General features: G+C 41.7%; 1 protein-coding gene across 12 annotated transcripts in view; it reads left to right on the plus strand.

The window, feature by feature from the left end:
- The window catches only part of LOC309625651 (uncharacterized protein), a 178,681-nt gene that overhangs the window by 78,106 nt on the left and 74,879 nt on the right, over nt 1-25,696 (plus strand). For 9 of the 12 annotated variants that reach the window (XR_014242633.1, XR_014242634.1, XR_014242635.1 and 6 more), the window contains one exon: nt 8-226. The exons of the other annotated variants lie outside the window; for them this stretch is intronic. Coding sequence is in view for 5 of the 9 variants with exons in the window: in XM_082385693.1 (XP_082241819.1) it covers nt 8-226 (219 nt within the window). In the remaining 4 variants the exon portion in view is untranslated. The remainder of the gene's footprint in view (nt 1-7; nt 227-25,696) is intronic. 12 annotated transcript variants of the gene reach the window in all.

Here is a 25,696-nt window from a genome sequence, read left to right on the forward strand (position 1 = left end):
GGCACAGAAGGAATTGGGGGAAATCAGCATCTTTTCTTTCCTCTTCACCCAGAGGGTAATCCTTAAGAAGAGAGTGATTGTTTTTGATACATCTTCTCAGCTCTCACCCATCTTTTGCATGATTAGTGCTTTATGGAGATTGCAAGCTGTTCTGGAATCCGGGTCGACACATCAGCTGCTGCCTCTTGTGCAGCCGGGAAGACGTGGACAGTTTGCGCATCCTCAGGTTCATGTTAATTACAGCTTCGCACTGCCCTGTCTGCTTTCTTGTGTTACTCACATGGGTTTTTGTGAATCATGCTGTTTACAAATCAGGCTAAATCCAAATGCCACCCTTACATCTGAATGTCCAGATCCAAGTCCATTCTTAATTGCTGGGTGCAATGAGAGGGGTAATCAGTGGACACAGATGGTAGGTCTCCTGAGATGGAAGAGCCATACAATTCAATTTCCTGTAAAATAACTTCCAGAGCTATATACACTTCCCTTTGCAAACTGAAGTTTCTGGAAGCCAAATGTCTGAGACGTACTAACTGTAAGTTTGCCGGTGCTCATAGCCATTTCCTCAAATTTAAGATTTCACTTCCAGGATGTCAACGTAAGCAACTTATTTTGTGTAAAATCTGAGATTCATGACGTGGGTGTATGAACATGGGGAAAAATAAAGAAACCACCTAAAACTAAAAAAGTATTTTGAAACATGAGGCTCACAGACTCTTTTTAATCTGTCAGTCAGATGGTGTTATGTCCAGAGAGCAAAGCTCTATTGTGCTTCGTTTTACCCACACAATTCCTCTGTTAAAAATGGAATAGATTTATGAAGTCTACTTATATCAAATTTTAATGATTATTCATTAAACATGTTTGAATGAGATTAATGTCAATTTCAAACATACATGAATCAACTCCACCTGATTCCTCCACTAATTAGAAAACTGTTTCAGAGTTCCTGGCACTAACCTAAGTTGTTCAGACTGATGAAAACTTCAAGACAATTTTATATGGTTACGTTCAGAAATTTGTCAGCAAATTTGAAATTTTTTCCTTGATAGTGGACATGCTGAGCTGGGTAGAAGGCACTGCTGTAAGGAGGCCTTTAGTGCTGTGATGGTGAGGTTGGGTGTGCTTGGTGAGGAATGTGCTGTGGTCCTAGGATGAGGTCTCAGTCTTGGTGAGCTTACGACTCTGGATGGTGAACTTCACACATGCTTCTTGGCTCCACCCTCTGTCCCTTAGATGGGATAGGATGGTGGGCTGGAGTTGGGTATTTCCACTCCCCCTGGTCAGTGAGGTCTGATGAAACCCCAGCAGATGAGGTTCAGGTTAACTACTCTCTCCTGAGGGCAGCCCTGCTTAATAGAACGGAGTGTCAGGAGTATTTCACGATGTTTCCTCTTCCCTCCCTGGCTGAAGCACTCAGGGACTTTTCTAAGATCTTCACTATGAGAACCAGGTAGAGCTCTAGGAGGCAAAACTCATCAAAGTGTGGGAGCGCCCTCCCCTCCCACCCTCTGCGCCCCCCACGCCCCCCCCATGTCCCCCCGCCCCCCCCATGACTGGGTCTCCCTGGAGGGTTTTTTTAAAAATTTTATTTATTTATTTATGGCTGCGTTGGGTCTTCGTTGCTGCACGCAGGCTTTCTCCAGTTGCGGAGAGCGGGGGCTACTGTTCGTTGCGGTGCGCGGGCTTCTCATTGCGGTGGCTTCTCTTGTTGCGGAGCACGGGCTCTAGGCGCGCAGGCTTCAGGAGTTGTGGCACGCGGGCTCAGTAGTTGTGGTGCACGGGCTTAGTTGCTCCACAGCGTGTGGGATCTTCCCGGACCAGGGCTCGAACCCGTGTCCCCTGCATTGGCAGGCGGATTCTTAACCACTGCGCCACCAGGGAAGTCCCCTCCCTGGAGTTTTTAACTCTCAGACTTGTCCACACTGAGGCTCCAGCTATTCAGTTCAAGTCCAGTCCATTACTGTTGAGGTTTTCCTGCCCGGCACTGGTTCCCAGGAGGGTTGTGGCTTGTGGGTTTCTCTCCAGTAAGTCGTGATTTTCTGTATTTGCCTCTCAGTATCTCTAACTTGGAAGGCAGCAGTTTGTCCTGTGACCTCACTTCTCTGTTGGCTCTAAGAAGAGTTGTTGATTTTCAGTTTGTTGACCTTTTACTCGTTAGGATGGGGTGGCATCTTCCAAGCTCTTTACACGTTGGACTGGAAACCATAAGTTTGTCAACAAATTTGAAATCACGTTTCCATGCCTGTCCTACATGGTGAACCAGTGTTAAAATCCACATCTATAAATTATCACAGCTCTTGCTGACTTTTCCTCTATGAGGCAGACCCCTAGTACTTAGCACTCTCCCCAGTGCGAAATGATTGTCGAGTCAACATTTGTTGACAGACCAGCTGGCAGATCTGAAAGGATGACTTCCCAACAATCAGAAGAGATTCTAGGCATCAGAGCAGATGATGTCAGGAATAGCTATCCAGCAACTTGTGACTCTAGGAGGGAAGGAAAAACAGAGAGTGGGCAAAAGAGAGAGAACAAAGGACAAAACGAAAAAACGAAGAAAAGGAGATGCAAGATTGGAAAGAACCTAATATCATGGCGCACAGCAAGGTTCCCGTCTCCACAGCCTGCCCGGCCTCACCGTGGACTTAGCACCCGGGTCCCCAGGCTCTAAACCCCCAACCGGCACATCGGCATCCTCCACATCCCCTGTTCTATCCTCATTCATCGACTTCCTGCAACTAAGGTAGATTTTGACATCGGCATTGCTAACAATGCCATGGAGTTCATCACCTAAGCGGGGTCACCTTTGAGAGCGTAAGGGGTGTTCTTAGTAATTACTATGGAACATCTGGTGGCACTTCCCAAGAATCCTCGGAGGTGGGGTGACCCTGCTAACAGCCCATTCTGCCTACAGTTAACTTCCCTTTTCCAGCTTGAAATATAGGTATACCTATGGGTATTCCAATAGGACTGATAAATGTGTGTATCACATACTATCAGAAAATTTGGACGGTTAAATCTTTAATTTTTTACTTCCAGTACTTGAGAATTTATATACATACTGCACACACATCTTTCTTAACACCCCAGAATTTGAAACACTCTCTCCCTTCTCTACTCTCTTTCTTTTTTCCTCCCACTTTGTTCTAGAGTTATATGTGTACCCATCTTTCTTCCCCACTAGACATTATACTGTTTGAGGGCAAACCCCACATTTCTTTAAAAAAATTCTTTAAATCTATTAGAAGTACTAATGAGAATGGGATTTTGATAAACATGAAAAGCAAAAAGACACATCTAAGGAAATCATGATTTGGTAATAAGAAATCTTATTTACATTGAACTTAAGGGGCGGCCGGGGGGAAGGCGTTTTGAAGTGCTTTCTTTTCTGACGAACATTTGAAAGCCAATTTTAGTTAAATGAGTTTACATCTAAATTTTCGTTCTGTTGACAGTTAACTCAAGGGTCTTTTATCTATGCTTAATGTCACTAGCTATATCCTGCCATCGATCTAAGGGAAAAACTCCCTATTGCAATCAATGGGGAGTTCTATGTAAAAATCAATGGCAGGATATGGCCTGTAAGAATGGTGGTTACTATAAGCTTTCGGCTGGGAGGCCTCCGTCAATGGTACTGCAGGGTAACCCTTTTGATCCTGTTAAAAACAGCAATGAAAAAACCTGCTATTCTTTAGACGGGTGAGAAAATAGCAGGAAGGAAATGGCACATGTTTGTACTTGGTGATCTGCATGTTCCCACAGTTTAACAGCAGCTTGGCTTTGTCTTTTCAAGATTCTCAAAGAAAAATCCATAGAAAAAGTCAAATGCTTGAACAAAGTCTGTATTCCTTGGATGGGAAACAAGTGCATATTACCACACCTAATAGCACACGTCAGCCCATGTGACAGGAGCCAAGAGCCCCTTCCTCATTCGTACAGCAGCCCCTGGCTCACACATCTTACCCTCTGCTTCAAAGGCAAGGCTGGCTCATCAAAGGTGAGAGAAGGAGGAGTCAAAGCTGCCAGGATGCTCACGATCAATGTTAAAGACCTTGTGTTTTCCAGGCAGGAAAAAAGTCTGAAAGCTAAATTCTAGAATCGTTTGAGAAAAACTCTGGACCACACAGAGTGAAAGATGGCAGATTTGCCATTGCTTTTCGGTTATTTTGCTAAAAATGCATACCTGAATGCATTTGGAATCTCTCTGTACAGAACATGGTAATCAGTCCCTGCCTACAGTTAGACTTGCTAGCTTCCCCAACAGAGGAGCAGCCCACATCGTGCTCTTGGAGGACTTTGGAGATAAGATGTGAGGGTGGTTGGCCACAGTTGCCCACTGTCCTGTCACTCCCCTCATGCGGAGGGGGACAGTCCACATACCCATCGTATCGTCAGCATACCCATCATACAGTCAGCGTACCCGTCATACAGTCAGCGTACCCATCACACAGTCAGCGTACCCGTCATACAGTCAGTGTACCCGTCATACAGTCAGCGTACCCATCATACAGTCAGCGTACCCGTCATACAGTCAGCGTACCCATCATACAGTCAGCGTACCCGTCATACAGTCAGCGTACCCATCATACAGTCAGCGTACCCGTCATACAGTCAGCATACCCGTCATACAGTCAGTGTACCCGTCATACAGTCAGCATACCCATCATATCGTCAGCCCTGCATATGCCGGGAAGAGCTGGCCCTGATGGTACCAGGCTTATGAGCTCTGGGAGGTGAGTTCCCCCCATCCTTGTGCACGTGGATGTGATTCTCCAGGCTGGAAAGGTGCCCTCTGCCCCTTATGTATTATGAACAATGCTCTCAATTCCCTTTTTACACAATATGTAATTATGTCCTGTTGGACATAAGGGAAAAGGGAACTTCCTCCTCTCTCTAGGTAAGATGTCCCCTCCTGCATGTAAGGCCTACAATCGAGGCCAGTACTGTGTGTACCCCATCAGCTGGGACAACCAGGGGGCCTCCAGTAGCCTGGCTGCAAGGTCCAGTCCTCACCTGCTCCTGCGGACAAGGTCTCCCAGCCACACAAATCTCCTTATCACAGGATTGTGCAAGTTCCTGCTTGTCCTCAAATAGCCGGTGTCAGTTCCCTGTCAGCCTGAGAACTATTCAAACAAGTCAGTCACATCCTCATGCAGGAACCAGTGGTCACCTCACCCCCTTGATACTACAGAGCCTACACCCCCTGGCTGTTCACTGTGTGAACAAGTGCACCCCTGGTGTTCCTGTCTGACATGTGGAGTTCTCCCCTGTGCTGTGAGCATGTGGAACTAATCACCTGCTGTCAATCTCACCTGCCCAACATCAGGTGTCATGGGTTTTGTCATCCCCACATCCCTAGGGTGGGAATCCTTCCCTCACCAATGGAGTGAGGAGGAGACGATCAAAGCAATTTCTTAAAGGTAGGTTGAATTTAGAAGTGGTCCCCTACACACTTGGACATAATTATCTTAATTAAGATGTACACATGAACATTTCAAAAGAAATAGCCAATATCACTATGAGTTATGTTTAAAAAGGAGACATTATTTTGAGGATCTAAAAGGGCAAAGGGATGTGGTTTAGTCTACAGGGCCTGTGAGGGAAAATGTTAGAAAGGCATTGGGATTAAAAAGATTACAAAATGAAAGCACCGTAAGGATATGAGGTGAAAAGTTCCAAAAGGAGAGCAGGATTGAAGGAGAGAATTTAGAGTAACCAGGTTCACAGGATGGGGAAGACAGGGGTTCCAGAATGCTGCCTGAAAGGAGGGATTTTTGTCAGCAGCTGGAAAGTCTCCAGGACATAGGGGAAATAAAGGCAAATGGCATCAGGAGGCAACTGTCTTAGTTATTTTAAACCTGAAGTTCTCTTACTGAACACATGAAACCGTGTCAATTTCTCTCACCCATATACAGTTTGTCTCCCTCCCTCAATTCATATCTTTGAGTTGAGTAATATTTCAATGGTCAGGGAGGGGTTGGGTGAAAACACGGCAAATATTGGCCATTTATACTTCTTACGTGAAAACAGACACTAAGAACCCAAAACTTAGACAGCAGTGGACAGAAGGTAAGAAGGACCAAATCTCCGCCACTTCATTTTATTTTTGTCTCCTTATTCCACCTGACTCATCCATTTTGCAACAATCTAAATACTTGCTGTGTCCCACCCACCATAGTTGGCACTGAGATTAAAGATAAACAAGGTCACCGTTTCCCCAAGGGGCCCATCACCTGACATATAAGCAAGAAAACCAGGCTGGGTTGTCTCTTGTGAAATAAGGACCAGGAAGAAGGACCTGAGGCAGCCTTTGGAAGAAAGGTTCCAGAGAAGAGTTCTCAGAGAAGCAGGATCAATTTTCCTTGAAGGAAAATTTTGCCTGTAAACAAGACTTAGCCTGATATAGAAGTGCCATATTAAACAGCCATTGAAGAGATAGAAGTAGCAGGACATAGTGACCATGGGGACAAGACAGTGAAAGAAAAGGAGGAATCTAGGATAATTCAGATGGAAAACTTTAACAAATAGCCTCAAGGATGTGAAAAAGCATGGCGTGTCTTGGGAATGGTAAGTAGTTTTGGGGTTTCTGGAACTTACCTTTTGGTGAGAAAGACTTGAGTCAAATGATGAAAAAGCCTTGAATGAAAGTAGTCAGCCTTGAAATACTTGAAGCCTTGGAAGTAGGCAGGAGTCAAATGATGTAAGGCCTTGGATGGCCATCTAAAAGCAACGGGGGGGGGGCTCACATGACCTAATTTCCATTGCTCACGTTATTACTCCTTTGGAGACGAAGGGGCAGTTTCGAGAGGTATTCGAGGGAAATCTCTTGAAAGAGTCTAATTTAGCCAAACATTGTAATTGATTCAATGGGAGGCTGGGAAAGCAAGGATGTTGAAGGACTGGTTTCTGGCTGGGGTAACTGGATGCAGTGCTGTTAAGGCGGCCAGCACCCCGAGGAGGCAAGGGAGGGTGCTAGCCAAATGCTCGGTGCAGGGACCCAGGAGGAGAGTGTGCATTGCGACAAATACATCTGCAGGATATAAGACGTCTAGGGATTTGTGTCTGGTGGCCTCTCTCCTCTGTCATTGACAGGGCTGAACCAAGAGCTAAGGGTGAGAGGGCAGATGGGGATGTAGACGCTCTGAGTGTAGGGGCCCTGGTCCCCCAGGTTTTGCTAAGAGCACACAGGATGGAGAGGGGAAGAGAGGGATGTTTGGACCAACTCAGCTTGACCAGGTAGGGGGCTGGGGAGGATCCACACGGACTTTTTCAGGAAGGCGGTCCCTCACCGCGGCCCTAAGGCACCTGTTCATACCTCATTGGATTGCAGTGGATGTTTTTCTCAGCTTTTCTCTACTGGATGGTATGATTCCTGAAGGTGGGCACAGTAATCTTCCATCTCTCTATCCTCCTGCCCAGCATTAGTAGATCCTTAAAGGTTTGCTGAATGATTGACTAGTTTGATACGGAGGAATCTAGAGAGACAACTGCAAGATTAGGAGGTGGTTTAGCACTGAAGAACTTCTAAGTGATTATTAAAAAGCCTGGGTTTGGTGATGACTGTGAGCTTCTGAAGACTTGTGGAGGTTAAATTCAAGTACCTGTGAGGCTTATATCTGTTGTCATCTGCTCAGCGTTTCCCGAGGGCTGGGCTGGCGTGGGATGGATGGCACCGTCTTGACGCAAGCAAGTTTTATTTATTGAACACACCACATGATGTTATAAACTCACCATATCGAAGCATAGGGCTATGCTGCATGTTTTAGCCTCTGCGGGGGGTAGTACAGTGTAGGGTACTGTCCTTGTTCTCAATTAACTGACAATCTCTCTGGGAAACAAAACGCGGCCTGTGCTGTGCATGAAAGGGAAGTTTGCGTTCTGGTCACCGAGAGTCAGCATGGCGCCTGTCAGATTCTCCTCCTGATTCTTTTGGGTAGTGACTGGATTGACCTCCTCCAAGTGTGGCCATAGCCCCAGGTCTGTGTGCCAGGGAGTTGAACAGCAAGCCCATAATTTTAGTGTTTTTGTTTTATTCACAAGACGAATAAGGAAAATGATAACATTTGACAACGAGCTTTATTTCACTAATACTCTTCGTCCTGGGGGTAGGAAGTCATGCGACGTGAGAATAAGAATGAAAGATTGGATAAGAGTGTGGAGACAGGGTGGACAGTGCAGATTCTGGGCAGGGCCTTGGGGGCCCAGCAGACAGGACTGTGTTCTTCTACTTGTGGTCTGAGGTCTCTGGGCCCCGGTTCCTCCCACTGGAAGGCAAGCACACTAACTAACGCCTTCCTCACGGGCTTATAGTGAAGCCCAAGGAGGCCATCTTGTGTCTGGCATGTAGTGAGACGTGTTCTCTGAAGGCAGCTACACATACGTGAGCCTGGACGGAGCCTAAGGGACTCTTGGTGAAGCAGCCATGTGTGCAAATCCACACTCCACTCCAGGGAATGTTTCTATCCATTGGCCTGAGAAAATGCATTCTTTGCAAAGCGCTGCTTAGACTATAGGCTGGAATTGAATGCTTGTATAATTTATAAACTAATCCCCTTCCTTATTTTTAATTTATTATTAATAAAATATAATGATGAGAATGAAGATCTAACGATGTAAAGTACTGAACCCAAACTAGGGGCAGGCCCTCGTTCAGCAACATTTTCTTCCGTGTATTGAAAGTGAAATATAACTGGCGGCTAGGAACGGCACAGGGGATGGTAGCTGTCACTCTTGTGGTTGCTATTTATTATTTGGTGATTTCCTTTCATGGCTGTATCATACGATTGGTGTGAAGAAATGAAGCCTTCATCCCGACGTGGCATAAAGTATGTTCTTTCTTTGTTTTTCTTTTGGCTGTGCCGCACGTCTTGCAGGATCTTAGTTCCCCAACCAGGGATTGAACCCTGGGCCCTGGCAGTGAAAGCAATGAGTCCCAACAACTGGACCGCCAGGGAATTCCCTAGTGTGTTCTTTCTTTTCTCACTTAAGGGCCTACTGAATTTTTGTTCTCATCACATTTGATCAGAGTTGTATGGGAATAACCTTAGTTTCAGGAAGCTTGCCTTTGAAACTGTGTTGGTGTCAGACATAAAGAATAATGCAGATGGGTTTGTGGATTAATTTTAGAGTAATGAAGAGCGTTCTCATCTGGTTAAAATGATTGTGTTCATGCTGGCATTTTAAGATACATTTGCGGATTCGATTTTATGCCTAATATGTTGTTTATTATTTTCATTTACTACCGAAATTAATGGTGTTATGCTTACATGGGCCCGGAACTCCTCTTCAGACACTGTTTTTGTCAGGCTTGTGTTGGAAGGTTTTTAGAGCAAATTATAACCTAAGGCTGTCTTTGTGATGTTGCCATCTTGAACCCTCGGGGGAGGTAGGTAGGGCATACGTAAGTACATAAATACATGCTGTCAAACATCCAAATAAAAATGTGAAATATTCAATTTAAAAAAATGAGTATTTTATCTATACAGTGCCAAAACACCCAGATTTTTGGCTGTCTTTGAATACGGGTGGGCGTGGAGAGTCAAAGAGACAGAGCCTGAGCTGGCTTGGTCGCTCTCTCTTTTATCTGGATTTGGAAAATAATCCAGAGCTGTGTCCTGCAAGCAAGCATCAGCCCTGAGTATGGAGGTAACTGCACCCTGCTAGTTCTTCCACCCCGTGATTTTTCCCTGCTCCAGGGCTCCCAGGAATTCCTCTCTCTGGGAGGCATGCCTCCAAAAATCATGAGGGCTTCCTGGAAGCACAAACATTCTTACTTGTCTCTTGTGGCTAGTTTGGTGGTAGGCTAAGCCACTGGTGACTCTTTTCTCACAGTGGATATAGGCAAATGTCACTTGCATTTCACACTAAAATACTTAAACATGCACAGATATATTCAGGATCTCTGATTTCTCTAAGAAAAGGAACAGTTTGGGTAACAGTTATGAAATCAAAAGATGTTTTAAAATGTTCAGGATGGTTATAGTAATAATAGCTACCATCTAGTAAGGGCTTTCTGGGGCTTGCTTTTTTATGTGCATTATTTTTTCATAGGGTTTTTCCTGTGAGATAATGACTGGTAAGTAGCCCCAGTTTACGATGATAAAACTGAGGCTCAGAGAGGTTAAATAATTTGTCCAAGATCACACAGCTAAAGGATGGTAGAGCCAAGCATCTGTCAGACTGCAAGCCTGCTTTTATTATTGTGTTCTGATAGAACCTCAACATGTTTGTATATATGACCTCTAGTCAGACTAGAGGTTAACCTATATGTGATAGTTTACGGAGTGTTCCTGTTGTAACCCGTGATCCATTTCGCTTTAAAAAAAAAAAAAAAAAAAAGGAATGTCCCTTTCCCTTCCATAAGGGATCCAATATGTTCCCTGAAGGAGTACATCCACCTGCCTGAGAGTCACCTGCCTGTCAGCCCAGGGAAGATTTTGTCAACCTTTGTTTTCTTCAGATAATGTTACCAAAAATCATTTCTCTGTAATATAAACAGCTATTTTATAGCTTTTTGCAATTACACATAATTCCCCATCCCACGTAGAATTCTGATAGACCTCTCCTGAACTCAGAGACCTCCTCCCCTGCCTACTACTTTCTGGGTGGACTCCTGAAAGGCGGCTGGTCACCAGAAAGACCAAACCATGATTAGAGGCTTGAAATTTTCGCCCCACCCCCATTCCCCAGAGTGGAGAGAAGCTGGAGAGGGAAAGCATATTGATTTCCCATGTGACGAGGGCTCCATGAAATTCCAGTGGTATGGGGGTCCAGGAGCTTCCAGGTTGATGAACACATCCACATACCAGGAGGGTGACACACCCCAACTCCATAGGGACAAGGGTGCCTGTGCTCGGGACCCTCCCAGCCCTGCCCTGTGTATCTCCTCTTCTGGCTGTTCTTCTGTATTACTCTATCCTTTAATAAACTGTAAATGTAAGTTGTATTCCCTGAGTTCTGTGAGCTACCCTGGCAAATTAATAGAACCCGAGGAGGGGGTTGTGGGAATCTCTGACTTGTAGCCAAGTCAGACAAAAGTTGCAGGTGACCTGGGGACCTGTTCCTTGCAACTGGCATCCTAGGTGGGACCGAGCCCTTAACCTGTGGGATTTGGTGCTACCTCCAGGTAGATAGTGTCACAATCGAGTGAAATTGTAGGACACCCAGCAGGTGTCTCAGAGTTGCCTGATGCAGGGCAAACTCCGCCACACATGGTGTCAGGAGTGTTGTGAGTGTGGAGGTGTGAGAATCAAGGAAAGACACAGGGGTGAAGATGGGGGTCTCTCAGTACAGTATGAATGTGCTCTTTTGGAGGAATAACCTAGTTGTCTACTCTTAACTGTTATCCTAGAGAAAGTTCCCAAGTAACAGAAGTTGGGAACAAGTCAATTTTGCTTTCGAAGGAGGTCAACTCAAGCTAAGAAGTGCAGACCGAAATCTGGCTCTATGTTGAAAGATCTTGAGGGGACGAGGGTGGCCCGGATCAAGGAGCTGGGAGACCTTAAAGGAGGGAAAAGGGCACGTCTTCCATCGCTGGGATCTTCTTTTAGAATGTGGCCTGGGTCCCTCCAATCAGCCACGTCCAGCTTGTTCCTCTGTACTCTTTCCAAAGCACTGGACCTCATTAGGGTTCTTTTGATGGAATGTTGCTACAGCTAGAAGTTTCATAAGCTGAAAACGCAAAAACTCTTGGGCTTCAGAAGTCTATGAAGTGGAAATTATTAAAATCCTTCTGGGGTACCTACCATGTGGCAGGCCTGGGAGATACAACTAAAACTGGCAGAGACTTGACGTCAGTGAGAGGCGGCCGGCACACACTAAGATGTTTATATATTTCATGTGTTGGATCTCCATAAATGTAAGAGGTAGTGCACGTGATCTGGATGTCAGAACACTTCAATATTAAAATAAAGGGATGAAAGATCAAGCTTTTCAAAGTATAAATGAAATTATTATCAAAAACAATTAGAAGTGATTGAAAGAGTCTTGCCAAAGACAGACAGATATAAAGGACACAGTAGCTGGTATGTAAGCCAAAGAAACAGCAGGAGTCCAGCATGCCGACTGGTGAGAACAGAAACCACCCGCCCCCATGCAACCTGCGGTCCACATAAACTTGAGCCGAATGTTCCATGATATTCATTAGCATAACTTTACTCTTCCAAGACACTCTTTCCCAGGAAAATAACTTAATTGATCACTATAGGAACAATTTATGGGACCCACCAGCTCTTCTATAGAAAGCATCGTTTTCATACCAAGTTTGGATTCTTTGCCTAAAATTTCTGCCCTCGTCTTTCCCAACCATCCTAAAGTATTGTATTACAGCATGATCGTCAGTCAATCCTAATCAAGCATCCCCCTCCTCTGCCCCCTCATAGAAAGACCTACCTTAAACCTGAAGCGATCTGGAATATACCACTCTTTACAAAGAGATATTTTTTTTCTTGAACTCTCCTTATCTGTCCAAAAAGCAGAGCCTCCCCAAATAATTCAACCATCATAAATCCCCTCCCTAGGAGTTTTGCAACCAGAGAGTCACTCCTGTCACTGAACATGAGAAATCAGAAATTGGCACTGGCTAGGACTTCCCTGGTGGTCCAGTGATTAAGACGTCGCTTCCCAATACAGGGGGTGCAGGTTCAATCCCTGGTCAGGGAGCTAAGATCCCACATGGCTCACGGCCAAAAAAACAAAACATAAAAGAGAAACAATTTTGTAACAAATTCAATAAAGACTTAAAAAAAAATAGTCCACATCAAAAAAATCTTTAAAAAAAAAAAAAAAAGAAAGAAATTGGCACTGGTATAAGAAATCACCTAAACAGATAGGTACCCTTTTTCCTGCTCATCTTCCTTTATTAAGATGGTATATAAGGCCCCCAATTCTAACCATCTTTTGAGTCACAATTTTCTGTGAACTCCCACAAATTTAGGTGAATAAAAAGCTGCCTTTTCTCTTGCTAATATATCATTTGTCAGTTTAATTTGCAGAGCTTCAATACTGAAACTAAGAGTATAGACGAAAAGTGTTTCCTCTCCAACAAACCAAATTAAAAAACGTCAACAATATGCAATCTTGTCCTTCCCATTTCAAGATGCTATAAAAGCCCTGTGGAGTTCCCCTGCACAGCAATAAACTCAGCTTCGCCTTGTCTACATGGAGTTGGTGATATTTGGAGAGTCAGCCCCTGACTCTGCAATTCAAAAAGTGGTGAGAAACTTCTTATATAACAGACAGGCTTCCACCTAGCCGTAATATTACTATTCCACTGGAAATCACAGAAAAAGTATTCCTTTTTGTCAGGAGGCAAGTCTTAAAAATATTTGAAACAGATTTGTCCCAGAAATGAAAATTTGTGTATGGGCAGAAAGGGATAGAATTTTTCATTAGATCCCACAGAGAGATGGAGTGCTGTGCTTTGATTTGCAAGACTCTAAATGTCCTATAAGATGTTAATTCTGCCATTAAACAATTAGTTTGAAGACTTAGTGTAGCTCACCCCTCACAAACTTGGAGCTCAACATACTGAATTCGTAAAACACTCATGGCTCTAGCAGAGTTCATTAAATAATTTGCCATAGCTCACCTGGTCACTTCATTGGCTCCTGAGATGCTAATACAGTGGCAGATAACAGAGCCCATGTATAGTGAGGGGGGAGCCCCTCTTCCAAGGGGCTCGGGGGGTTTTTAGGAAAAGGTAAAGAGCAAGCCTTAGGAATAGATGTGCATCTTGGTTTCCTGGAAACTAGTCACAAGGCAGTATAATCTTCTTCAATTCTGTGACAATAACTCGTAGAACATTTTCTGCTTTTTAGATTGAGTTAAAATGATAGCCCAGATTCGGTCCTTCCCTGTAATAGTAAGACTGTTATTTCAAAGTGCAGCCAAGATGGTTAGACTAGTTCCAGAGCCATTGATTGCTGTTTCCATTAAAGGAATAGTACAATTCAAATAATTATTATTTTTCCATTAAAATGAAAATCGCTTACCCAGAAGAAAACAGAGACTGATTTTTCAACTCTGAAGCCTATTACAAGGGGTTGGTACAAAACATGTAAAGAACTTGGTTGTTGACTGTCTTAAACTGAGCAGAAACGTATAGAGTAGGTAACAAAATTGGTCAGAAGACTTTAATTCATAAGAAAAATATAAGGAATGACTATTATGCTTTGGAATGGCATGATTACAGTATCATTTGGAAGAGGCAAGCCAACTCCACTAGGTATGCTAAAATCATTTTGCCAAAATGATTTAAAAATCTTCCATGTATTTTAAATGGCATAAGTTCTATTAACTTCATTCACAGATATAATAAAGGCAATACAAACAATGTTAAGAGCTGTTATGTGGCAAGAAATGATATAATACAGATAAGGAAAATGAAATTATGGTCTTGTAAGATTTGATCTCAGGTACCTCAGGGAATTGGCACTCGGACTGGTTATCAGACCTAAGAAAGGATGAAATTGCTCTTAAGGGGTTGTACTGCATGGAAACCAAAATGACATCAAGCTTCAATAATTCAATTCTAGGGAAGGCTGAGGAGGATGGGTTTGTTTCCAGTAGAGCACAAGAGAGTTCTGGCTGCTGTCTTAATTGCTGGTTTAAAATAATGAAGAGAACTAAAACTTTTCTAACAGCCTCTTCCTACTTGTCCAAAAAGCAAAGTCGAGCGTAAGTATTTGACAGTTGACACAAGGATGCTTTGTTTGGGAAAACATCAGAAGGTAGGCTATTAAGAGCTGGAATAATACCAAGGGGCTTCAAAGAAAGAAAGAGAAGGCATGAGAAATGAATAGGCAGAACTGAACTGAGAAGAGATAGCGCCAAGGTGGGCCAGACACAATGGTCCTTTTCTTCTCCTGGGACATTTGAGATTCTAATGAGGGGAACACATCCATCCAGCTCACAGCTCGGCTCAGTCAGGAATGTGACTTCCAGGGAGAACGTGCAATGGCATGAAATCCTTTGCAGAGAAATCTCACGGGCAGCCCTTCGACTCCTGCTGAAATTCCCAGGATCCACAGGAAGGTCTGCTTCTGAGCAGGGAAACCCCAGCTCCTGTGTGCAAGGTTACCTTTAAGGCTCCCACACAGCTATTCCAGTAGACTGAAGGGAAGAAAGAGTCTTGACGGTGTGTTTCCCAAAGCCTTAGGCATTGTCTACCCCATTTAAGACTGCGAACTGATTCAATTTTAGATTGAATTTGACTAAACTGTTTAAATGTCAAGCAGATAGAGCTCCACGGTGTCCTTGGAAACACAGTATCTTCTGAGCGGAGGCTCTACCCTCTGTCTGGGATTAAAGGGGGTGGGGCGAGGGGGCCGTGGGGAGCCCGTTCTGATCAACAGCTATTTCTTGGGCTCAGGCTATGTATTTGGTTCTGTGGCACAGACCACGATAGAGGCATGATGCCTATTTTCAAGAAGTTTGACACCAGGTAGAATTAGCATTACTTTACTGTTCCAGGGTGTGTCTTGCTGGGCAAATGGTTGGAATGTTTATTTCAGAAATTTACCAGCAAGATCCATCACCGCTTCAATGGAAAGTATCAACAGACAGTCCATACCCTAAAATTCTTTGAATCCTTGGTTTGAAAACCCTCACCTCATTCTTTTCGTTAATCCTGGACTGTTGTACTGTGATCCTAACTTGATTCGAATCATGGCTCAGCTTTGAAAAACTCACCTTTAAACCAAACTTCAAATCCTCAGTAAGATTCAACCTTGCCCTTTTCCTCCCAAGATGCTTCCAGAACTGTTTGGAGGTGGTGCTCTCCCTCACGGCAGTAAGTGGTAAACTCAGCTTTGTCTCATCAAGAAGATGTGTTGGCAACAGGGGTATGCCCACAAGTAAATGGTAGGTAGGTGGTAGAACCAGAATTCCACACCAGTGTTATCTGACTCAAACACCCACTCTCTAACAGCTACATATAGTGCTTCTCCTGAGTGGGGTTGGTACTCAGATTTCTCTGGGATAGAATTTGAACAAAAAGAAAACTTTGTGACCAAAAAGCAAACACAAAACCCCTAGAGTCAAACCAACACCTGAAAGTTATTCCACCCAGGCAATTTTCTGTTGCATTAGACACAAGTCTGTGTGATTATATAACAGAAAATTGACTCTGCAAAATAACTGTAATTGTACCATCTGACAAGTAAACTACACGAGAGAATAGCAAATTCCTTTTAAATGAATACCTTGTAAAGGAATAGAGGGAAGAACTACATCCATGTAGGCCCCATTTCTATTTTTTTGGCTGACAAATACCCTTTGTCAATATTTTCTGACCAGCTATTCATTTTAAAAGGCGTCGCTGTTCTCTTTGTTTATATCCTGTTTGCTGTCTGGTACAATTACAGAGTAAATTAAGTTGGGTACCACAATATGCATTATGCTCTTCACGCCAGTAGAAGCTGTAGTTGTTAAGACATTTCTATTGTAACCCCAAGTTTCACTCCATTGAAACTTTCCAAAACATTATCCTTTGGGGTTAAATTTTTCCTTGCTTCTTTTGAGGCCAATTTTTTTTTTTTTTTTCTTTTTGGAACATAGAAAAAGATTGCCTGCAGCTGCTTCTGAGTTATTGGTGAATTAAATCAAAATGGCTATTTCCATTGTAAAATACTTTGTTTTATAATCTCTGCAAAACACAACAAAGAAAGTTATCCCAACAGATATCCTCATAACACTTTGAGTTATGTAAAAGGCAAATTTATTACTATTTGCTGATTAGACTGATTTCCAGGTAAAAAACCAAAACAACCCTACCTTATGAAGATAAGAAAGCAAATTACTAATTCAGTAAGTTCAAACACTTAGCTTATGTTAAAAAGGCACCATTCTTCACTTATTGACAAATATTAACTAAGTGCCTACTTTGTGCTAAATGCATTTAATCTCTCCAATAACCCCTGTGGACAAAATACTGTTTTGCAGATGAAAATACAGAAGTATAAAGTGACGCAAATTAGAAAAACTAGATAAAATGAACACTTTTAATAAATTAATTGAAACTAATTAATGTTATTCATTCAACGAACATTTATTGAGCACCTACTCTGTGCCATTGGGACTACAAAGGTGAGGAAGACAGACATGGTTCCTGACCTCACAGACCTTGTTTTAATTAATTAATTAATTAATTTATTTATTTATTTATTTTTATATTTATTTTTGGCTGTGTTGGGTCTTCATTTCTGTGCGATGGCTTTCTCTAGTTGCGGCAAGCGGGGGCCACTCTTCATCGCGGTGCGCGGGCCTCTCACTATCGCAGCCTCTCTTGTTGCGGAGCACAGGCTCCAGACGCACAGGCTCAGCAGTTGTGGCTCACGGGCCTAGTCGCTCCGCGGCATGTGGGATCTTCCCAGACCAGGGCTCGAACCCGTGTTCCCTGCATTGGCAGGCAGACTCTCAACCACCGCGCCACCAGGGAAGCCCCTGTGTAATGTTTGTAATTCTTGGGGCTGTTAAGAGGATTCCATAAAGCAAAGGATATTAAACAAAAAAAAGCATTTCATCTGTAGGGGGCTAAGTACCTCTAAACTGAAAAATGTAGAATGTATCTCGAATGGGACACCTTCGAGTGTGTAGAGATAGATAATCTAGTTTTGTCATTTTCAAACTCTACTTCTAGATGTCCATACAGGCCCTTCTCAAAGTCCCACGTGAATGGGAGAGGAGCAGACAGATGAAAGGAAAGCAGGGACAAGATAGAAGAAGGCTCTGTACTCCATTTTAATAAGAACAATCCTATGATCTTTTTACATATTAGTTTCTAATATTATTGGAAGAAAGGACGCTACTTCAAAAAAAGAAAAAAAGAAAGAGGATGCCATTTCAAAATCATTTTTCTGGTCTAAATACCTCCCAAGAAAACCCTTATATCTACTATACCATTTCCTTCTGTTTTAGGTTGAATACAAAAATGGGAATAATTAGATTAGTGAATGGTCAAGACAAGAATTTCAGATGTGATCATAATTAATGCAAATTGTCCTCCTACAGATCTTACTCAAGAATTCATTTCAATATTGAAGAAGCCAAGAGGACCATACAGTTCAAGAGCCGAAGGTTTACTCACGTCATTCACAAGGAATTTCAAATTAGAGATGGATCTGTAAGATAAAACTTCATTTAGGGAAGGCCTGGGAAGAAAGAAACTCCCTACTACAAAGGATGGCCTCCCACACGTTCGAATCATTGCACCCAGGATAATCATCTGTCTTGTTCAAAAGCATCAAAGGAAATGAACCAGATCACCTTTCTTCATTTTCCAGAGAAAATCATCCACCATGTGAATCGAAGCCATTCTGGATCAGAAGCCCCTCTGCTGTCAGATAAAGAGATGTTATCAAATCCATGTATAGAATATCCAAGACCAAGGGGCAATTTATCAAGATTAGGAAAGTTCTTTAATCATTTAAATCCAGATGCTTAGAAGAATCCACACTGTTCAAGAGATGCAGGCCCTTCTGGCAACAGGGAAATTAGTACCTCCTGTAGCACTTTTTTGCAGCTCTGGAAATAACACTAACCCTTTATCAACTTCATCCATACTTATTGTTATCTAGTCCAAGCTCATACCTCTCACCACACGACAGGCCAATAAACTGAGAGACGAGGTGTTAGGGCAAGGCATTGCAACTTTATTCGGAAAGCTGGCAGACAGAGAAGATGGTGAACTAGTGTCCCAAAGAACCATCTTGCCTGAGTTAGAATGCAGGCTTCTTTTATACTGAAAGGGGAGAGGGTGTGGCTGGTTGTTGTGAACTTCTTGATGATGGAATCCTTCATTCTTGCAGCTGTCAGCATAGGTCTGGTCACATGTTCCTGTAAACCTCTAACAAGACGAAGGATATTCTCTACTCTGCAACTTTTTATCTCCATATGAACGGAAAAGTATTATACCTTTAAAGGTCAGAGCCTTGGGTATGGGCTCTCCTGCATATTTCAGGCTATAGGCAACATTCTTTTACAAAAGGTTCAGAGCCAGCATGACTAAGCACAAGCAACAGAGCACAGGGTTAGAGCTAAAGGAATAGATCCAATATGGAGTCAGGTTTGTTCTTCTCTGTTACATTGTGACTAGTGGAGACCCATTGTGCTAGTTCTGGGTAACCGTGCTCTATGTCAGACCTGGACCAACCAAGAAGATCAGGAGTAAGAGATAAGAACCCCTGGGAGGACTAGGTCTTCCTCATTGATTGTGTTCACGATGCTGAATACTTAGTAGAAAATAAATATTTACTGATGAATCAATGACCGCACAGGAATATTACAGACCCAGCAAGTACCATACACAAAATGAAGGCTGCGGTGGGGAAGTGAGATAGAATAGACAGGGGAACAGAGGCTCATCCAGTGCCCTGAAAGCAAGAAACTAGAAAATGAGACAAAACTCATCTCCCATGGGCAGTCTCTCCTACACTATACTGTGTGGGGAAAAGCCTTAACAGGCTTCCCTGGTCGTAGCCAATCCAGGCCAGAGGAATCAGAGACTGTCGTCATGCAGCAATTCCCTGCATTACCAAATTGATCCCAAACATGAAATAAATCCCCTGTTTGGGGCCACTTGAGTAACCTAAACTCTCACCCTAATCTAGTGATGATTTATAAAGTTGTTTTTATCTAGGATGTAATCTAGGTCATGTATGGTTTAAGAGACTATACTTGGATTAGGTAAAGCAATATAAAACAGCTTGAGCAACACTTGGAAGAAATCTGGCCTTGGAGTCAAACACATGCGTAGGCTCTCATCTGTGTGACGGGAATAGCGGTTGACTAGGAGAACCCCTGTATAAAACAATGTCTCCCCCATCTCCTTTCACATATTCTGAAAGTTCGTCACTAAGCAGCATGATGAAGAGGCATGAGCATTGGATTTGGCATCTGACCTATAGATGTGCCACTTATGAGAGGTGTAACCTCGGACAAATTCCTTACCTCTCTAAACCTTCATTTGGAACATTTGAGAATAATTGCTATTCAGTAGGGTTATCATGAAGTTTAAGCAAGGGAGTGTGTGAAGCCCCTGACTCCACACGTATTGTTATTGTTGTTATTAATTCATTGCCTTGAGCTGTGATGACAATTTTGTACACAAAGGCTACAATAAACCAGTGTAGCCACAATGGAAAAAAGCATGGAGGTTCCTCAAAAAGTTAAAAATAGAGCTACCATATGATCCAGCAATCCCACTTCTGGGTATTTATCGGAAGAAAATGAAAACACTAATTTGAAAAGATATATTCACCGTGTTTGTTGCAGCATTGTTTGTAACAGCCTAGACACGGAAACAACCTAAGTGTCCATCAATGGATGAATGGATAAAGAAAATGTGGTGTATAAATACAATGAGGTATTATTCAGCCATGAAAAAAGAATGAAATCTTTCCACTTGCAATGACACGGATGGACCACGAGGGCATTATGCAGAGTGAGATAAGCCAGACCAAGAAAGACAAATACTATGTGATCTCACTTACATGTGGAATTTAAAACAAAAACAAAAACCAGCCTCACAGATACAGAGAGCAGACTGGTGGTTGCCAGAGGAAATGGAGGGTAAGGAGGGGGCGAAATGGGTGAAGAGGGTCAAAAGGTACAAACTTCCAGTTATAAAATAAATAAGTTATGGGGATGTAACATACAGCATAGTGACCACAGTTAACAATACTGTATTGCATATTTGAAAGTTGCTAAAAGAGTAGATCTTAAAAGTTCCCAAAAAATCGTAACTATGTATGGTGATGGATATTAACTAGACTTTTTGTGGTGATCATTTTGCAATGTATATAAATATCGAATCATTATGTTATGCACATGAAACAAATATAATGTTATATGTCAATTATACCTCAGTTTAATAAATAAGTAATAAACAAGGAAACAAACAAAAAAAGAAGGTTGGAGAGAGGTCAGGGCTTGAACATTTGTTAGCACCTTGGCCAGGATTAGTTGTTAGTAACCGGGAAGAGGATGCATCATGGCACCAGGAGTAGGGACAAGGAGCCAAAAAAAAAGGCATTGCTGTTTGCGGTTTATGGGTTTCCTCTGTCATTTTCTTCTACTTTGCGGGAGCGAGCCCCTTCTTCGCCAGGCAAATTTGCTTCCTTCTAGGCGGCAAGGAATTGCACAGCTTACATGAGAAGCAATTGCCTACGGCTCTCAAGCTGCCCTTCCTTCTGCTTGGTGTTTTCCTGTGAAAATGTGGCCACCAGGGTTCGTGCACATCTCAGGGGCTGCAGTTCTAGTTCATGGGAACCTTTTAAACATGAGTGGACCCCCGAGACCTGAGTGAACTTCCAGTTTAGCGTTTATAAAACCTAATAGAAATTCTTACAAGTCTCCTAGTTTTTCTAGGGGAATTAGAGTACACAAAAGCTTTTAAAGCCTTTGTTAATAAAATGGAATAAATAAAAATAGAGTTGTCATATGTTTCCATTGTACTAATCACAGGAAAAGCCTGTTTTGCTCCTTATTCCTCTAATATCAATATCTTATCAAGACTTCCTCTTCTGTAAGATTGGGATGTTGTCTCTGTAAACCACCTCAGGAATCCTGCCAGCTCTTTAAGGCTGTAAACATGTTCTGAGAGCACGTTTCCCAACTGTGTTAGTCTGTAGAAATCCTAGTTGATAGGACTCCTGAAAATGCTGGTCAGAAAGCTTCCAGAGTTTTCATATGATGGTTGATGCCAACTCAAATGCCATCCCAGATGCCAACTCAGGATTCTTCTATGAATAATTAAATACAGAATGAGTCAAGTGGGATTTTAGGCACACCCAAATGATGGGCAGTGTTCTTTTGATAAAGTAAACTGGAAGTTTTCATGTGGTTTTTTAATAACATTAATTTTAGTTTACAAATAAAGAGCAATTAAAAAAAAAAAAGGAGTCAAGTGCTACAAAGAGTGATTTTGCTTACATGTTCTACATCAGAAAAAAATTCTGTAATGAAATAAATATTAATTTTCATGCATGGACTCTGTCCAAAGAATTTTGATTCTGTTTGGAGAAATGTTTGAAGTATGATCTGATCATTATACTTAAGGAGAAACCAAAATCTTATCTCAGTGTCCTAAATGTAATTTATAGCCTTATCTTATGTAAATATAATGTAAAATAGGGTAGTTTTTTTTTAGCATCTTTATTGGAGTATAATTGCTTTACAATAGTGTATTAGTTTCTGCTTTATAACGAAGTGAATCAGCTATACATATACATACATCCCCATATCTCCTCCCTTTTGCGTCTCCCTCCCACCCTCCCTTTCCCACCCCTCTAGGTGGTCACAAAGCACCGAGCTGATCTCCCTGTGCTATGTGGCTGCTTCCCACTAGCTATCTATTTTACATTTGGTAGTGTATATATGTCCATGCCACTCTCTTACTTCGTCCCAGCTTACCCTTCCCCCTCCCCATGTCCTCAAGTCCATTCCCTATGTCTGCGTCTTTATTCCTGTCCTGGCCCGAGGTTCTTCAAAACCATTTTTTTTTTTTTTAGATTCCATATATATGTGTTAGCATACGGTATTTGTTTTTCTCTTTCTGACTTACTTCACTCTGTATGACAGACTCTAGGTCCATCCACCTCACTACCAATAACTCAGTTTTGTTTCTTTTTATGGCTGAGTAATATTCCATTGCATATATGTGCCATATCTTCTTTATCCATTCATCTGTTGATGGACACTTAGGTTGCTTCCATGTCCTGGCTATTATAAATAGAGCTGCAGTGAACATTGTGGTTCATGACTCTTTTTGAATTACGGTTTTTCTCCGGGTATTTGCCCAGTAGTGGGATTGCTGGGTCGTATGGTAGTTCTATTTTTAGTTTTTTAAGGAACCTCCATACTGTTCTCCATAGTGGCTGTATCAATTTACATTCCCACCAACAGTGCAAGAGGGTTCCCTTTTCTCCACACCCTCTCCAGCATTTATTTAAAATAGGGTAATCTTAAAGTGAAAATGTTTTGAATAGCTATTAGAGAATGGAAGTGGAGGGACTGTAGCTAAGTAATATCCAGAAAAACCTTATCTTTTCTGAATTTTTGAATTTACAAAAGTAAATGACACAAAATTCCATAAGAATGATATACAAAGAAAATAGACAGCTTACCCTTTGATTGAACTTTGTTGGAAATGAAGATTATTTTAATAAGGCAAATCTCTGAAAAATTTTCAGTTGCTAGTTTGATATTTGCATGTGCACTTTTATTATGCATTGTGTGCCATGAAAGAATATGAATAAATTTATGAGTATCTTCATTTTAATGGCTTTTATATCTGTTTATATTTTCATCTGAAAATTACTAAGAATGATTGTGATTAATTGAGACTGGAAGTAAAAATGACCACGTGGTTATCTATATTCTGTTTCATCATTGTATTGTATAAATATTCATTATTTCATTATAGGCATACCAAGAGTAATGATGTATCATTTCATCATGTGGCTTTTTAAAATTTATATTTGTTTGATTTCAGATATGATCTTTTCTACAGGGCTATTCTTTGAGCAGGTGTTCATTTAAGTGGGCTTCATTGTTTTTTGGGAGGTTTTTTTTGCATAAAATTAAACTACCAAAGCAATAGACTCTAAAAATGTTTGGCCTCAACATCCTATTTTAATTATACCTTTTAAATAGGTTTAAATGCAGTTAACCAAAACAAATCTTTCGAGAATAAACATTAAGCCAAACTCCAAAAGTCCCCACACCAATTGCTACTGGAAATTAAAATCCTCCCAAAGCACAAATAAGATATATGTATGTGAACAAAGAAACAACATTTCCCACTATTTATAGAGGGAAAAATGATTTCTTTTAAAAGTAATGCTTATTGTCTCCTTATCTGGAGAGCTTCCTGATTTGATATTTTCCTAAACTTATTTTAAAAGGACTTTGAAAAGGATTCTTTGTTTTAGTCTTTGAATGAAAATTACATATCCACAGAGTCTAACTACAGTGTATCTTAACCATGGTACAATGATGTCTTTATGCCATTTACAATAAAATAAGAAGTTCAGAATGTTTGATTAATCCTTGTGGGCTTTCATAATCCATTTTCTCGCCTGTATGTGCTCCCAGAGTCTGCAAATCCTTTAATCCATTCATCAGACTTGCCTATAAATGGTGAAATTTGGGTCTCAGTGAGGTCTGACTATCCTAGAAGGTAACTGAGTATTTGCCTCTTGGCCTGAAAAACAAACTTGTTTTTTGCAGCGGGTGACCTGTAGCTCCTTCATCTCAGGCTAGAATGCCTGCTAGGAATTTGCTTGATCTGTTTTTGAGAAATGATCTGACTTAAGAGCTGATCTCTATCTCAAACTGCTAAGAGAACCAAAGGGTTTATCACTTACAAAAATTGATAAAAATTGATTTCACATTATGAAAATTCTCCTGAATCTTTATGATGAACATGAAGAGCAAGCAGGCAGCTGGTAGTCATTTGGAACCTGCTGCCAGGCCCTGCCAGGATACTCCAAAGGAGTGATCTACAATCAATTGGTAGAGAAATGAAGGAATTAGAACCAGGCTCCTGATAAAGCACAATGTCACCAAAGTTGCAAAACTAAGTACATCTCATCTGTGCTGAGAAATTACCAGGATACACTGGATATGTATTTAGTCTAGGAATCTGTAGTTCACATGAAAAAAGAATATGGAAGGGGCTATTATTAGCCTTTAGGAAGGAAGTTTCAGGACTATCTCGGTGGTTGCCACTTATTTTGATTCTCATTGTTTTTAGGCAGGTGTCTGGCCCCTTCTTGCCAAGCAGCCTGGCATTTTGTCGTATTCTTTTTAATTGGGAAACACATTTTAACATCTGCAAGTCATTTGTAACCAAGCGATCAGCATCAGGTTTCCACGTATCTTCTGCCATTCTTTAACCCATGACAAATACATTGATTTACCGTGACAAACTTCCAAAAAGTTTCTCCCTTTGGCAGTGATTTACAACAAGTTCTACTAACAAAATGCATTCTTGTTGCTCTCAGCTTGAGAGGGGGGAGAAAAAAGTTCTCCATTTGGCTGTCCCATAGAGTATGGCTCAAGTAGGGACCCAAAGAGTTATTTTAACAGGAATAAGCAGTAATGATTTGCCTAATAAGAGAAATCACTTTTCAATGGTCTTCAGTTTATGGTTTATTATGTTGTTACTTATATTTTTCACTACTTTGTAAAAAAACACAAAACTTTGGGTTTTTTCATTCTAATAACTTACACAATTTCTCTTTAGTGTGTGTCTAACCAACTTTCTGGTTTTGGACGGAAAATAAACAAATCAAGTCAGGTAAAATGGTAGAAACAAGATGCCTCTTTCAAAACAGCCCATTGGGAAGAGCAAACATGGAGGATGAAGCTCTCATCACGCAGGGCAATTTTCTGTGAAGCATCTCTCTTCACACAACCTGTATCCAAGTGTGTCATGCTTTTCAATGTAGTTCTAGAGTTAAAGGTCACAGCAGATGAGAAAAAAAAAATAAATGGAAAATACACACTACTATATATAAAATAGATAACTAATAAAGGCCTACTGTATAGCACAGGGAACCCTATTCAATACTCTGTAATGACCTATACCGGAAAAGAATATAAAAAAGAGTGGATATATGTATATGTATAACTGATTCACTTTGCTGTACACCTGAAACTAACACAATATTGTAAATCAAAAAAAATTTTTTGA

This window comes from Balaenoptera borealis (assembly GCF_965194805.1).
Source record: "Balaenoptera borealis genome assembly, chromosome: 3".
Classification (NCBI taxonomy): domain Eukaryota; kingdom Metazoa; phylum Chordata; class Mammalia; order Artiodactyla; family Balaenopteridae; genus Balaenoptera; species Balaenoptera borealis.